Below are 17,495 nucleotides of genomic sequence, written 5' to 3'. Positions count from 1 at the left end.
TTTCTTACTGTTTTTCATAGAGTGAAATTTGTTGGCTGGCATCAAACTCCACCTATTTCTATAATCTCCAGTGTATTTATTGAATAAGGAAGCATTTTTGGTTTCCAGATCATTATGTAATGCTTTTACATTTAATTCTTTATGAAATCATAATTTCCACTGCCTAAAGGTGGAGAGGGTCTTACGCTGAGCTTTGACACTCTTAACTGAAGTTCATAAGGTTTCTTTTAAACCAAAGATTGAGAGCTCTCTTTCTAGTTGATAGAGTTGGTCCACCCAAATTTTGATGCAGGACAGTCCTATAGTGGAGGAGGTGTGCAGTGGTTTTCTCAACCACAAGAAACCGAGACCCTCAGTTACCTTTGCCAGGCTGCAGGAGGTTGTTTGTCCCAGAGTGAGTAGTTCAGCACTGGCACTCACTGCTGCAGGAAGCTGAGAAGGTCGGCAGTGTTAATGGTTTCTGAAAAGATTGGGCACGCTCATGGGACACAGTTCTGGTAGCTAAATGCAAAAGGCAAGATGCAACCTTCATCCTGAGAAAGGTTTAAAGCCCATGTTTATGGGAAGCTGAAAAGATGCTGTGGGAGAGGATCGTTTTACATGCCCCATGCTGTTTTACTACTTGTGAATCAGCTAATATCAGTCACTTTTCATTTCTGAGGGAGAACAATTAACTAGATAAGTCATTGATCTATTTAATGTGGCTGTTAAATTTTTATGATAATTTGTGCATCAAATAGTAATACTTTGCAGAAGTGAATTTATTGCACATAAGCGTGTTCTGGCAGAGGAAATCGAAAAGTGCATTTTATCCTTGTAACAAAGAAAAGAAGCACATAATAGAGATTGTTCAAATATAAATTGTTCAGCTTCAAGTGTGAGGCATACAATACTGGGAAAAAACCCAACTATAAAAGAAATTGCTTCTAAGAAATTAAATTAATTCTTTTTCCCTTCTATTTTTTACCACAGTATTTTTTGAATTGTTAAAATGGTTTCCAGTACTACAGCTAGGTTGGTGTTGTCTGTACAAAAACATGGATGTTCTGATCTGAGAAAAATTAAATAGCCAATAAAGAAGTAAACCAAAGAGAAGGAAAATGTTGGAAGAAAAAAATACCTACTAAGTTATAGCATTCTTATTCTTGCTGTCATTCTGCTTTTCATTTGCTTGCTACTTTCAGGCTTTTGGTAACTGAATTAAAATTGCCACTACTTCAAAACATCTTTACTTATTCATAATGTGGCAGTATGTATATCTTCTGAAAAATGTCAGTTCCAGAAAAAACTTCTATTTATATATTATGTTGGATTGAAATCCAACATCACAGGTGCAATAGCAATGGATTTCTTCAAAATTAAATAAAGAAAATCTGTGAAACTGTTGAAGAAGTATTATCTTTGTCATACTAAGATCCCTAAAAGTGGTTTCTTAACAGATTACAGACATTTTACCTTTCTAATTATTAAAAAAAAAGAAAAAACCCTCAACAACTTTTATGACTATATAAGGTTAATATGAGGCATAAATTATGCACAAATAAAAATAATATCCTGCTGAAAAATTATTTTCTAGTTTTAGTTGCATACCATGGATCTTCAAATCTTCTTATTCTAGCATTTTTACCATCTCCAAGTGAAACTAAGATGAGCAAGGGGGGAGTAAGGCAAGAGAGGGAATTTCAGCCTGCCCACTCTGATGACATTGCAGTTTTCCTAAGATATTTGAGGCTAGTGATATAGAGTGAAAAGTATATTATGAGGTCATTTGCAGGTAGTCATAGGAGAATACCCATTAAAATGCAAAGTAATGGAAGAGTGAAATTACCTAATTTTAATAGAGTTGTAACCAAAGCGCTGTATAACTAAATGCACTGGACTTTGGCCAAGACACATTACATTTGACTACAGGCTGCAAAAGACTTATTTGATTATTTATTTACTTTCTGGCCTGAAAAGAATTTTCTGTGTTGTGTTGCAGCCAGTTTCCCTAAGACATACAAGCACATTTAGACAAATGATATTAATAAAACTATGCATATTTCTTTTGCATAGTTATGCAAAATGTATGTGTTTTATAGCCTTCTCTAAGAGTTATGAAGGATGCTGTCAAGGTTATTTATCATGAGCATAAATTAGAATGGGCTTATAAATCCTACTGAAATACAGGGTGGCAGCTAATTCTGAGGATATTCTGTCTGTAATAACAACCCTTTTTTTCATAGGGCTATCTATGATGACAAAATTTAGTTATTTTGTCCGTCATTTAAATTTGTTGTTTGAATTTTTTAAAGAAATTTTGTCTGTATATTTTTTTCTGCTCCCCCATCATCCACTTCCTCTCACTCTGCCTAGAGCCTGCCTAAAGAAAAAAAAAAAAGCTGATGAAACATTTTAATTCTTTATTGTGGATGAAACACCTGGTGGTGGCTCTTCTGCTGCCCTCAACCCATGATCTGATTGCTCTTGCTTCATGTCAAAAGGATAGAGGATGGGGTAGAAAAAGAAAAATGTTCCAGAAGCAAACTGTTGTACTTCTTACACAGTGTTGCCTTGAGAATTGCTGATTTCTGCTGCTTGGTGGCTTAACCCATGTGTGCTGAGCACTTTTCTTCTCAATCAAAAGGTTTCCATCAGCTCTCAGGAGGGCTTTTAGCCAAGGTATGTGGTGCAGCCCGAGTGAACAATATGAGTGTTCTGTTCTATCAGCTCAGGTCATCATCTGGGGGAATGGCCTTTCTTCTTAATTCTCCCTGCATTTGGAACTCCTCCTTTAAACAAGAGCCTGAGCTTTTTTCCTCTGGTGCCCAAGGAGAATGATTAGTGCTCTAGAGGAGAATAGAATGCTAGAGAAATGTGTGAAATTACTGTATTAGCTCTCACCATTGGTTATAATGGGTGATGTACAGAGAGGTGACTCCTTCTACAAAACCAGTGGGAATTTTGGTCCCATTGGCACAGAGTTGATTGTTTGCTCCCATTGAGATTCTGGCCCCAGCTGAACGCTTCACAGAAGCCACTCTTGAGTGGGAACACTTGAAAGGCTCTGCCAAATTCAAGACTTTCATCTGATATCTGTATGCTGGGTATAGTTCATTGGCAACAAAGAATCTCTAGAAACATAGTATTTTTTCTCTTTTGCTCTGATTTTGCATTGTTTTATTACCCTTGGGAGAATTTTCTTTTCTATCTATGTAAATGTGCCATACAAAGTCATGAGAAGTTTGAGGTGTGTTTAAAAGAAAACTATTTCATTTTATTTCCATATTTAAAAGCAATGCCCATACCTTTTTTTACTTAGGCCTCAAAACACCTTGAGAAAGATCTCAACTACAGAGTTGGGGGAATTTCTGTGTTCTACTAGGAGGGAGAAACAGAGTTTGGCATGAATATCTGAAGTGGCTCAATCAAGGTCGTACAGCAAGTCAGTAGCAAAAAATGTGGAAAAATTACTTGTTTCCTTGGAAAAAAGATGTTTAGTTTTACTCTTGGCCTTGCTCTTGTGGCATTTATAATGCAATTGCTAAGAACCCTGCAGCATCAGTTAATTCCCTTTTTGTTAAAAAACAGTGTGAATTTCTTAACAATAACTGTTGCTGGCTAACACATGACATTTTAAAATGGAAGATTTCAGGAAATCATACATCCAGTGTAAAATCTTGAAACGTTCAGTAATTATATCATCAGTACAAAAGAGCAGGGAAAAAACATCCAGTTTGTTCTCAAACCCCTTGTATTTGTGGCAATGTGAAAACAGGCTGCTGTCAAATAACATCTCCATTTCACAGCATTCTTCACAGTGCCTTTTTTGACAGAGGAGCTGCAGTCCAGCACTAGTCTTTATTATTCCTGCAATAATGGGACTCTGATAGGAGCGTATTTCATGTCAGTGATTTACTGTCTCTATTACAGCATGACCCGAAAGCTGTAACTCCTCTGCCAGGGACTGGGGTTTGGAAGAGTTCCAGGGCTGCAGCACAGCTTCCAGGCCAGCTCAGATTCTCTAATCCTGTGTATTTTTCATGCAGTTCAATGATTTTTAGCTTGTGCAGAAAGTGTCAGAAATGTTTCATAAAGGAATGGCCTTTGTTTGGGCAATTCTAATAAAGCCACTGGTGCAACGAAAATGTGCACTGAGTTGTTACAGTCTTCATAAGTAATTTTCCTCTTGCTTGTACTGTAGGTGGAAAGGCCATTTCTTGAATGTCAGACAGCACCATGAAAGCACCATGCATATGCTGTGCAACATTGTTGGTTGGCACTGCTGGGTTAATGTTAAATCCCTCTGTTTCTGGCACAGTGCTTCACAGACCATAAATAACTGTGTGTCAGTGCACAGTCAGTGAGGTTGCTGGTCTACATATAAACCATCTAAACAAAATTATTCCATGCAAGCTATAATATCTTATGAAATGAAATCAGAAGGGTTACAACAAGTGAAATAAATTTACAAAGCAGATGTTAAAATTGCCACAGAAGGATCATGTCACAGGATAAGGCCACACTGTGAGGGAAACCTTAAGGCTCTGGAAAGCAATCAGTTGTAGACATATCTGGAGGCCTCTGACTTCAGGGTCTGATCATGGTTGCAAGAGTAGGGGACAGATGATGTGTGCCAGAAGAGGGAGTGACAGGATGGCTTTCCCAACACACTGTGGGCTGGAGGCCACCTGCAGCTTTACTGCATTAATTTGATGGGAAGGGGACAGGTGAGGAGGCACCTGGATATCACCTGGCCCTTGCAGACCTGTGGACTAAAAAAGTCCATCTGCTGCCCAGGATTTTAATTTTTGTATAGGAGCACTTGGTAGCCATTTGCATTTGGGTTTTGTGAAGCTCAGATGCCCATTTTCAGGGGCTGCTCACTCACCCTTTTGTGCCCCCAGCATCCTTTGAGCATGTTCTCCATAAATGAGCATCTTGTTCCACTGGTACAAGTGTCCAGAAAGCAGCATGCACTAGCTCAGTTTTGGGTAATGGACAAAATAGAGTGTTTTATGCTTAGTTTGTACTACTTACTGAAATTTACTTCAGAGGCTGAAATTAAAAGCCAGGGACATTTGAGGGCCATGAAGAGTCTTTACAGTAGCTCAGTTCAGTCCCCATACATCTTGAGGTTTGACATTAAGTACAGCTCATTAAATGTAGTTCTGAGAATTAAGCTTCTCTGCTTTGTGCTGGGAGTATTTAGCATCTCTAGAATCACACATTGTCTACGCAGTTAAATGGTATTAGCATGTTTTGGGGTTTTTTAATATAGAAATTGCTGCTTTTAGGACAGAGGAGATATAAACAGCCAGATAGCAAATGGATGATTGATATATGGTCTCCTCGAGCCAGGTCTCATAAACTCTTGGAGATCTATATCACACCCAAGATAACTCAGCTACCTTAGAAGGCATAAACCCAAGATAACTCAGCTACCTTAGAAGGCATAAAATCAGCAGGATGGCTTCTGTGGTAGTGCTGGAAACAGAAAAGTTTTAATAAAAGGCAAAATAACAAAACTCTTTACAGAGAAAAACTGAGCGAGGTGCAAGAGGTTCTTGCTCCTGGTAAAACACCTCAGAAAAGCAATTCGTTCCTTTGTTCTCTTCTTTTCCTAGTAAATTGCTTAGGCAGGACTTTTTGGCTCCTGTCCAACTGGCTATCCTTAAGTTTGAGGTGAAGTCCCCCAGGGCCTGTGAGGTGTCTTTTTACCTAATTGAGGAAAGAAACTTCTGGGCTTTTTTCCTTTTTTGGGAGACAAAAGATAGTTTTGTCATTCTATAAGCAGGGGGCACATTCCTATAGATGATCCCTCTTCACATTGGAGGATATTCGCCAGAAGACCCAGACAATGTGTCAGAATGTCATTTTCCCATTCCCTGGTGTTATCCCTCTTTTGGATGTGCAGTAACTGCTCCTGACATGGACTTTTTAGTCCTGTGCCTTTGGTCTAGCAAGTATATGCCACCCCAGATACATCCTCCTGATGTCTGGGATCCAAACTAATTAATTTATTCTCTTGGGTTTTTTACACCATGCCAGTTCTCAAGTTTTGGCATGTGCTACCGTTTGATGTTGCACTGAACGGCTCATGTGGGCTTCAAGTAAGTGAAACTACTTTAGCAATCTCTGTGGACTGTGAATTCCTGAAATCAATAGCTTCCTTTCAGCAGAGTTTAAACTGCTTTCTATTATGTGGAGCCTGACGCCATAACAGAGAGATGCTTGAGATGCTGATTGAGCTGCTCTTTGGGCAGCGGGTGACATAACAAGGTATCTTTCCTGAGTACAGGGGACAAGGGGGCACGTGGTACTTTATTTCTAGGAGAAAATCTATTGCTAAGGTTGACCCCAAAGCAATTATTGGTTCATTAAATTGAATTGGTGACTTCATGTGCAGTCTATTAAAATATGATACAGTTTAAGTTCAATGTAGTACCGCTAGCGGAAGGGCTGTGGAGATTGATAATGGATTACCTTCTGCCTACCCACTGAGTGGATGCTTGTTCTTAAGTGAAATAGCAGAGCAGCCTGGTAGTTCAGCCAGAAATACCACCATATGGCAAAGCTGAACTTCTCCCACTGCTGATGTGGCTCCTGGCTTTCCAGAATGATTAAGCTCTCGTGTTTCTGAGCATAAATGGGCACATATAAATGAGCTGTTGTCCTAAATCCAAACAGCTAGATTTTTCACCATTTTCAAAACTCAAATGATGTCTTGTGTAAATTGTGTAAGAAGTAGTCTTTTTAGCAAATTGAATTGAAAAGGGCTTTGGTTGTGCTTCTGAGACTTCACTTTGTTTAAAAGGTATCTTCTGTCAAGACCAAAATCACACCAGTATACAGAGCTTTATTTCTCCCTACTCTGCCATGTGCTACTTTGGGCAGAGCTTTCCCACACCCAATAAAGAAAGAAGGGCTAGATGGCTGTTACATTTACTGACAGCTTTGCTGAACTAGAATAGGTACCCTTGGTTTTGCCTTGTTTCTACTTTGAAGGGCTCTATTGGAAAACTCCAAGGGAATTCATAAAAGGATATTTTTTCATATGTTGTAATACATACTCACAAACTGTACTTCAAGTTCTTCTCCATTTCCTTCCTAATGGAACACAATTTACTATAAATAGATGTCTTGGTCTCTATATGTCAGAAACACTGTTCAAGGTTCAGAATTTATTATAACTTTCTGTATTGATATGCATTTGAGAGCCCATCAAGAAAAAAAAATGCACAGATCAGCTACATAGCAAGAAGGTATTGAGCAAAGATACTCAGCACATACAATTAATAAAAACATTTTTGGTAGGTTTACTTCCCTCGTGGCTGGTTCTCTCTCCTCTGTCACTTTCCAAGGTCCATGTGTAATAGTCTAAGGCCATCTTTCCACATGTGGCACAGCAATACTGGTTTGGATTGCACAGCTTTGTGCTGCAGAGCTTTGTGTACGTGTGAAACATTCTAGGATCCTCACACAGGGAACTTTACATGAATAGGAAGTGTTCTTCATCTATGCAAAACCTGCTCAGAGCAGTGGAACCAAACGCATCATCTTCGTTTTCTGCTACATCATGCTCTCAGTTTTTTCTTGTCTTTCTAAGTGTTTCTACAAGAATATATAAAAAATAGATGGTAGAACTAAGTGGAGCCAGACCTCTCCAGCAGTGCAGTAACTTCTTGTGCTATTAGAAGCTCTATGGCCCTTTAAGCTTCTCTATAAATCTTTTAATGGGTAAGTATGGAAAGCAGAAAAGGGAGAGAAAGTAGATAAAAAGTGTATTTGGCAATGTGTCTACTTCTGCAAGTAGCTCATCAGATGCATGCTGACTAAGTCAACTTGGGTAATAATCTGAATCAAAGTGTTTATTGGTTTCTCTTGTAATAGTGCCTAGGCAGGAGCCACAATGCTGCACCTACAGGTAATGTAGTAAGGGCAAAAAGGCTTAAAAATCAGATTACCTAATTACACTGACTAGTATTGCTGGGTGCTACTTATACATTTGTCACTTATGCACTGGTCTGGCCACAATGTTTTCCTCAGTATAATTTATTTTTATACATTTGTCACTTATGCACTGGTCCGGCCACAATGTCTTCCTCAATATAATTTTTTTTTGCTTGTTTTCTTCTAGATTTATAAAATAATCAATTTCATCATGTTGGGCACTTATTAATGGTGTCTTGTATCACAGATGAGATAAGTTTAGTTGGTTAGAACTGGATGCACATGGTGCCAAGGTTGTGGGTTGATCCCCATATGGGCCTTTACTTAAGAGTGGGATTCAGTGATCCTTGTGGGTCTCTTCCAACTCAGAATATTCTGTGATTCTGTGAAATATGCTTGAAAATAGATGTTCTTTGCATCTTTTCACCTAGTGGATAAAGTACTTCTCAAGTGGTAGCACATAATTTCCAAGAGAAAAATAGTATTATGCTCATCACTATGTGGCACATTTCTGCCACAGCCATGAGAAATAAGTCCTGAAATCAAAATTAACAACTAAGGATTAAATTCCTATATCTTTTTACTGTTAAAGAAACAGCAAAACAGAAATAACAAGTAATTGATGTTAAAGACATCTTCGGTGAGTGATAACACACAAGACATGGGGTGACATCAGTGAGATTCTTGGCATACTGTGTGCACATTATATAGATTTTTAAAATGTTTAAGTAATGTGGATGGGCAGTTGCATAGTTATTGTGTGAATGCTTAGTGTTAAGGATTTGTACACCACAATGCATCTGTGCTGGAATGGGTTCACCCGACTGGTCTTGTGTAATCGTGGCCTTCATCTCACGTCAGGAGGTTGTGTGGTCAAGGCAGAAAATGGTTAAAACCAGTTGAAGTAAAAAAAGGGCTTATAAGTGACTTTTTTGCAGTCTTTCATTACAGAAACACCTGAGGGAAAGTTGCCAGCAGGAGATTGTTGCATCCGATCTGAAAGCAATAATATAAATGTTGTTACTGGGTAATGATAATACTGTATGCTGTAATATTTATATGACTTTGCACCAGCTTATGTGCTGAAAATTGGAATAATGCAAAGTGGGTGCATTGTACATTTCTTTTTTTTAAAATAATGTCATTGTAATCATCTTTTGATTTTCTCCCCTCTTTGTTACAGGGAGAAAATTGAATTTTAGTCATGAGAACAAAGACATATTTCATTTTGCAATCACTGCACTCCCCAGGAATGGGTTTATTAGGCTCAAATGCCCAGGGAAACAAAGTGTAATGGCCTAACATCAGAGGGTATCAGTGTGCTGAGCCCCAAGGGACTTGCAGGGGCAGGAACACGTTCACAGTCATGGAAGCTGATCTATACTGTTCTAGCACTGGTGAGATGTGAGCCGGCAGGAAATTTGCATGGGATGATTTCCACAGCCATCGCTTGTGGAATGTTTTAAACAAAAAATGCAGGTCTATAGGAAAGTGCCTTGTTAGGTTAGGGAGTTTTGTTGTTGTTTATTTAATTCTTTCAGTATCTAATCCATCACTTATTTATGGAGTTAGAGAAGCGTGGCGCTGAAGTTGTTAAATTAGCAGAGTCATATTCATGGATCTTTGTTCTTGTCAGTCAGGATTGTGTGTGGGAGGCTATTAGCTTCTGCATGAAGTTCCACTGAATAGATAAAATGTGAGTGAAATCACTAAACTGTTAACAACAGTGGTTACAGTGTTTGAAGAGTCTTGTAATTGTTTCTTAGATTATAAGGATTATTCAAAGATGCAGCTCTTCATTGAATACGCCATGAATATTTTATTGAAGTAAGAGAGAGTGAATATTGTGGTCAGAAAGGAACTTTGTCTGAGTCATGTGGTTTGCAGGTAGCATTCAAATGCTTGAACTAGCTTTTGTACAGCTTTTCTGCTAATTATGGAAAATGTACATGTACAGGGTGAGGTTTTTTTACTTACAATCAAATTTTTGAAGGAGGTATTGCTAATGGTTTGGTCAAACTACTTTTTCAAAGGAGAGCTGGCTGTGACTAATACAATTATGGTAAGCATTTAAGCTAGTCCTTATCTGAGTCCTGAGGATGTGTTCACTTTGTCAGAGATGGCAGTCACTGCTCGCTGCCAGCTCATGAAATGCCAGCATTAATACAGGCTGGATAAGCACTAGCAAAGAAAAGACATTCTCAAGTGAGAAAGAGCAGGGAAAATGCAGGGACAAGAAAATCCGTTCCTGTATAGTGAATTTTATAATTATTTAATGCAAGTAATTTTCAGATTATCCATCTTTGTTGTGTGCCCTTGTGCTAGGTATGAGGGGGACTTAATTGCCTGTTTTTCATTCCCACACAATTGCAAAGACAGAAAAGGTAGCTTAGTTCCATACATTCCAAGAAGTTGTTTTAGTCATTCTCTAGATTTGACCCTATTCCACCAGTTTTCTCACACTACACGTTTAGAGTGTAAACCCCAAAAATTAAATGGTTAGTCTGGTTTGTAGCCTTGGAACTCCATGTGTGTATCCCTGATGCCAAGCCCTCAGTATGCTTAGGAATATAGCACTGACATATATATCATGCTAGTTTTTAAGGACACTAAACAGCTCAGACCTCATATAATTGTTCCTGATTTGGTTAGAACTGTATACAGACACTTCCAAAAGATTAGTAATGCATTTTCTAATAATTTTAGTTAGTTTTTTTTCTTTTTTTTTGTAGCAAAATTCAAACCCAGATGTAGTTTGGTTCCCAGTTTAACCCCAAACTCTTAAAATAAAGCCTTTTCCCACTTCCTCTTCACACCTCTCAGAAGCTTTTCTTTCCCACCTCTGTCTTCCTTCCTTTATTTTTGATGACACAATCTTGTAATTTACAGGCATTTTTTTTCTACAAAAAACAAAATTTTCAATGCTTTTCATTGTTCCTATCTGTAAAGGTTGCCTTTGAATAGCATGGTGCTTTGAATAATGTGGTGGTGCTCCCTCTGTTCTGGCCCCTCTGTCCCTCTACTTCTTTGCTCAGCTCACTATGACTTTTTCCAGTGACTTCAAGGGCCAGGAATTAACCTAACAACCCAGGGAAAGGTGGTTGGAAGTGTCCTGGTGCCTCTGGAGCAATAGTCCCTCATACAGCACAAACACGATGCTTCCATGTCTCCTTTCCATTCACTCCACACTACCACAGAAGAAAGGAAGCCAATTCCCCACTGTCATGTAAATATTATATTAGACACTGCAGTGAGGCTTTGAAATGTTAATACCCATAATGCAGACAGCTGACAGAGTGGGACAGTTTTGATTTGGTTGTGACTCAGGCTGTTCCAACAGGTCCCGGCAGAATTGAAACAGCTGGGGTAGTAAAGGCATTTTACATGATTTTGGCGTCATCTTAGTTGGTGTTTAAGAAGGGAGACAGCTATCTGGGGGACAACTTTAAAAGACAAGAGCTGATTTAGAGAGTGGTGGCAGAGCCCTCTGTTCAGCTCATGGATACCAGCTGCCAGCTGATCTGTCAGCCCACAGCAGTAAAGTGATTGGCAGCAGGGTCTCAGCTCCCACAGCCTTCAGCAGGGCTGGATGAGGTCCTGCTCCCTCTCAGCACTGCAGGGGAAGAAAGAAAGGAGACTGGAGATGGATGGTTTTCCACCTCAGACCACAGGAACACGTGGCCTGCTGGTGAAGGGAAGCTTGGCTTCCTTTCCCTTCCTTCCTGGCAAAGGAATGCTTGGCTCCTAGGAGAAGGGATCCAGGAGGTCCCTTCACCTTTGGTCTCCTGCTGAAGGGACACTTGCTGTTCTCATGAGGAGACAGGAGAGGGACAGGAGTGACCACCAGTGGTCCCGGCCCCTCCAGGAGAACTGAGAGGGCAATGGGCCAGGGCTAAGGAAGGGGCATCTCTCACAGCAGTGGCTTCAGCTGGGAGGAGAGACCTTGGCCAAGACTGTCCTTCTGCCTTCTCTTCCAATACTCTTCTCAGAATTTTTCCTGGCCTTTTGTTCTTTGATGACTCCTTCACTGACTCCTTCATGCCAGCCTTTCATTTTAATGATAGCATAGCAGTGAAACCGAGTCATGTTAAGGCCTGAAGGTTTCCAGCTTTAATCTGTAATGAAATGTAAAGAAACCTGTCAGGGTCTGACACAATCTCAGTCTCCTTCAGAGAGGGACTTGGGAACTGAGCTCTGGGAATCAGTGTGTTCAGACTAATTGTGCTTTCCCAAGCAATGAATCGTTTTGATTAATTTTTTTCCCTCTTCAATTTCCCGTAGAAATTGGGAAGATTGACCAAGATATATATAAATACAATACCCCAGGATTCACTGGCTGCCTATCAAGAGTCCAATTCAACCAGATTGCTCCACTCAAAGCAGCTCTGAGACCTACCAACGCCTCCTCCCACGTCCACATCCAAGGAGAACTGGTGGAATCCAACTGCGGAGCGTCTCCACTCACCATCCCACCAATGTCGGCCGCCACCGACCCCTGGCACTTAGACTCAGGTAAGGTGGCAATCATGTCACATTACTCACTGGAGCAGTTCTGAGAAGAAACCTGTCTGCCTTCCTCTGTAAAGAAAAGTAAAAATGAGAGCTAAGTGATTGATATGTGACTCTAGGACTGTAATCAAGGTAGGAAATGCAAAATTGGAATGACAGAGATTTGCCACTACTTTTAAATGCAGTTGCAGAGGAGGCTTTTTTTTCTTTTGCTTTTTTATTCTTTTTTTTTTTTAATATTCTATTTTATTTTTCTTTTCTGTAATTCTTAGGCTATTTAAATGTAGCATTTTGACCTAACTGATGCAATAGCACTTTCTCTGTAGTCAGCAAAAAGCTTCAAGTACATCTAAATAAAGTACAATAGCATTTCTTATGCTGTATTCCTAATAAGTGAGTATATTGCAGTCAGCTTCATACCAAAAAAAAAAAAAGTAAATCTAATTTTAAGCATAAATGCATTTATGTAAAGTGCTGATTTTGTTTTCTGAAATGTCTACTTTCCGTAGGCCGTGTTTAATAGAAAATCCCATTAGTCATGGTGGTGCTCATCTTGTGCTGAAAATGCTGGAAGCCAAAACAATTTGCAGATCCCAGCAATCTCACCCTGCTTTGTGACTGACAGGCCCTGAAAATATACATTGTGGCTAACTTTAGAGGATTTTTTCTCTCTTTTGCTTCTTGAGTATCAGTTTACCTTTAGATTTATAGGATCAGGCATACATTGATGCCTCCCTTGCATTTTGTCCTCATTCTGATTTCAATTGTAGAACATAAATTAGAACCTGTCCCAGCAAATTTGTTGTATGAAGTGGTATAAAATTAAAATGCTAGAGGAAAAACTTGATTTTGATAATGATTAGTCTTTGAGTTTGGGGATGCATCCATATGCCAGGTTTTAAATGAGAGCAGGCAGGTATATATGTCTTTCTCAGAAGTACATGTCAAAGTCGTACCTTTGAGGTTTGTTTTTTTGTGGGTGTTTGGTTGGTTGGTTGGTTTGGTTTGTTGTTGTTGTTTAGGGTTTTTTTCCTTGCAGTGTCAAGGAAGTCCTTGCAGCATTTCCTTTCATCTCTTCTTCAGCAGAGAAGTAGGGCAGTTGTTTCTAAGGAGAGACAAAGCTCCTTGTAGAGCTGAGGATCGCACACATTAATACAAGCAGTATCATTCTTTAAAACCTGTCATTCCCTCCTTGCTGCCATGCCATGCCATTGTAAGATTTCAGTATGTCTCTTCCCCACTTAAAACATGCACTTTTCTACCTGAATTTTTTTCATCATAAATTAGTAGTCCCTTCTTTCTCTGGAATTATTCAGCCTGTTTGTACCTGAAGGCTGTGGTCTGTACTCCTCTTTCTATACACATTTTCTGAAGGATTCTGCACTGGCTCATGTCTTTAAAAAATGTGCCATGAACTCCTTGAGGATGTGCTGCTGCTGTGAATCATGGGCATTTAATGGGCTTTAGTCGTTAATTTTTGTTGGTTACTTTTCTGTCCACTTCATTTCAGTGCAAGCTAGCAAAAGACTACGGTGGGATTTGCTCAGGATATTTGCACAGTTCCTAATATCTCCTGCAGTTCAAAAATAGGTCCTGTTTGTCCTTGGCACATGCTATTATGCTTGACCTTGTGTTGGCTCAATCTCATCTTGTAAACTTTGTTGACCTGACAGATTACAATTTACACTTTTTCTTCTGGATAAATTGTAGTACTTGGACACAGAGACAGCATGAAGGATGTCAGGGAACATGCAGCATACTAGTAGGTTGGCTCAAGCTTCTGTTAACTTCTGTCAGTAAAAAATAGATTTCATTGCCACAGCCAGACTTAACTGTTTCAAGTCATGGGCAGACAAAGCTCAAGAGACCCAGTTTCATTTTCAGTAATGATTAGTTTTTGGAAGACTGGGAGCTAGGAATCCCTTGTATTGTCCTCTCTAGTGATCCGCAGCAGCAGAGGAAGAAGGTCATATTGCTTCAAAGACTTCTAGTGAGGGACTGATGTACAGCAAAGCAAGCAACAATGTCAGGTGAGTTGTGATTGTAGAAATAAATTTCACAGCAAAGAAGTGGCATTTCACTGGTTCAGGAGTAAAAGGATATTCAGGTGTTGGTGAGCAATGTCTGGCTTCTACTGTGGGTGGCATTTCCATGGCGCAAAGAGGCGGTATCTCAGCAACTCATTATCAATATCAGTAAAAACAGCTGAGTCTTTGTGAAAGTATCAGTGGTGGTCTGACATAGATAGTTCAGTCACAGGAAAAATGTATTCTGTAGACTGTGTAACCTTGAGTCATCAAAGTCATAGCCTGTCAGTCATCAAAATGATCGTCATCTAAATTAAAATGCTTGGGTTTAAGTGTCACTTTGCAGTAGTAAATTGGGAGTTTCCACTGAGGATTTTTTTGTGTTTTCCAAACCCTACTTAAGACTTTCTAACACAAATTATGTCGAGAGACAAAATGGAGGAATCAGAGGTATAAGTTATTGGCTCCAGAACTGGAATAGTCTCTGTTTTCTCAGTGTGAATTTACTCCTTTACTAAACTGGCTGAAGGGAGAAAGACAAAAAGCAGCTTTGAAATTCACAGAAGCACTTGTAGTGATGTTAAAGCAAAAGCCACTCACACTTTGCCACAAAGAAATGGTTGCAAATAACATGGCTTTGAAAGCAGCAATTACTATGTGCAGTGTTTCTCATCTTCAGCATTTTTTTATCTGTAATTTTTAGTGTTATATTACCTATTTAATTTTAAATAGTTCTTAACAAAACATGAGAGCTAAGGATGGATGTTTCATAGCGAAAATAAAACAGTCAGGAAAAAATTTGTGGGAAGCATCATATGGTTTAAATTTTATTCAATGACATACTCTGAACTCATCCTGACTCATATTTTGAGTTAATCTTAGGTTTTTAGCTTTGTTTCTCAAATATTGTGGAATTGAACTTTGAGGATTGAAAAATGTTGTAGGAGGGAATCAAAGATAAGTGTCTAAATAGAACAGATACACCAGATGACAAATGTAATGATCCTTTCACCTCTCAACTACAGTGCTGGATCAGATTTTGCAGATAATTACTAGAAGTTAAGCAGGTTCTGCCTGATGGATGACCTACATGAAATGTTTTCTTTAAACTCTTCTGTGTAGTTACTGCATGAACATCTCCTGCTAGCTGCAAAACATTTTGGATGCCCTAACAGAGAGGCTAAAGGGAAAATCATAATGACACACATCAGTCACTTGGCAGTTGACCTTTAAAAACTAGTTCAGGGATTTATCAATAAGAAGCCCTGCTGATTTTCTCCCCTGACAAATGGGCTGTACAGTTTGTCATATTCACTGTCTTGCACTTTCTGTTAGCCTTGAGTACACATATATTTTACATTTATAATATTAGATATTTTTAAATTCCTTTGTTCTTGTAGAAGTCCCACTTCCCTCCCTCCCCACCCCTGGCTGGCATTTTGCCATGCTCCTGGGACATTCTCTTAAACCATTATCTTGTTCAGCTTGTGAGTATTCTCACAATACATAGTCTTTTCCTGTTGCTATGGTGATCCTTTCTTCGTGATGATGAAGTACAGGAATTCAACAAGTCATTCTTTTCTGGAACGTGACTTTCTAGTGATTTAAAAGAAAAAGGTCAATAACGACATCCAAGCAGATCATCAATATAGTTCACTTCCTGTGTTTTCCTCCCATCAGTATTATCTCAGTTCATGTCAGACAATCCAATTTGCCTTGGTTACATCAATAGGAGTGTAGAAAAGAGGCTAAAAAGAGCCTGATCAATTAACATATCTACTTTTATATATTGTCCAAACCATTGAATTACCTGTCTGGCATGCAATTCAAAACAAAAGTTTTAATTTCTATAGCCTTTAACTGTATTGGTATGCATTTTAATATCTATTGCTGCTGCATAGGTTAAAAAAAAAGCTAATCACAAGGGGTTTTTAATATCTCTCAGTTCAAATTAGCTAATATATAGGTGAATGATAGCTGACACCTTGTTCATTGTAGAGAAGCAGAAAAAAGCCCAAACATTATTATTTTTGTAGTAAAAAAATTCAACACCTAAAATGCCTTGTAGTTCAAATTAGAAGTTGCATATTATTGTAGTGACGTTGTTGGGTGCTTTTACCTAAGGTTCTGCCAATTACTAATGAAATCTCATCTCTGAAGTTTTCTTATTCATATAAATAAAGGATAAAAGAAACATATTACATGGATATACTTCTCTGTTTCACGTAAAATGTGCTCCACCTTGCCAAACCACCCAATCTTGAATTTAGTAAAAGCAGGAGATCCAGAAAGGCAAGATGCACACAATAGTTGGCAAACTTTAGCAGCCCTAAGTTGTCATAGTGCTCTGTAGCTGCAAGATGCATTTACTCTGAGTATGAACAGAATGGCATCTAGAGTATTTAACATAGGATTTAGTTAAACCTATATTAGCTTCAACATATTACAAATTAAATGGAGCAGGATTAAATGCTACATCTCTACATTCTTCAAGAGGCATGATTTTTTTCTGACTTTGTGTGTTTAAACCCTAAATGCTCTTTATTCTTTTGTAATAGTTGAAAGGTCTTGCCTTTTACGAATCAACAGCTTACTTTGATACCTATATTGAGCATGTCCTGCAAAATCATGTACCACTGTCATCAATATTAAAACAGCTGCTTGCAGGATTCACTCTCTTTTTGTTATGAATTCATCCCTCTTCCTTTAACAAGTGATGGGAGGAGAAGGGAGCAACAGCACTGAGCACTGGCCACACATCCAAGCTCACCTATTTGGCCAGCTAATTTCTTTGTCAAGTGAACGAGAGCAGTCAATTTCTGCACCAAGAGAAAGTGTCACTTATGTGGTGGCAGTACTGAAGGTCACCTTCCAGATTCAGATGCCATGGGTTGAGTCACATCTCACCCTCTGACCACTGGTATCACATCTCAGAGAGCAGAGCAGCAGCACCTGAGGAGAAGCTGGGTCAGATGTGTGCTGCTGTGGATGTGGCTAGGAAGATGGAAAATGGTTTTTGCCCTTGTC

The 17,495-nt window shown here is 39.0% G+C and overlaps 1 protein-coding gene across 1 annotated transcript in view; it reads left to right on the top strand.

Annotated features, from left to right (window-relative positions):
- The window catches only part of CNTNAP2 (contactin associated protein 2), a 1,030,166-nt gene that overhangs the window by 991,661 nt on the left and 21,010 nt on the right, over nt 1–17,495 (top strand). Inside the window, exon 22 of the mRNA XM_054654380.2 lies at nt 12,214–12,444. Within this exon, the coding sequence (XP_054510355.2) occupies nt 12,214–12,444 (231 nt within the window). The remainder of the gene's footprint in view (nt 1–12,213; nt 12,445–17,495) is intronic.

This window comes from Agelaius phoeniceus, chromosome 1 (genome assembly GCF_051311805.1).
Source record: "Agelaius phoeniceus isolate bAgePho1 chromosome 1, bAgePho1.hap1, whole genome shotgun sequence".
NCBI lineage: Eukaryota > Metazoa > Chordata > Aves > Passeriformes > Icteridae > Agelaius > Agelaius phoeniceus.
This window is presented reverse-complemented; position numbering and strand designations above follow the sequence as displayed.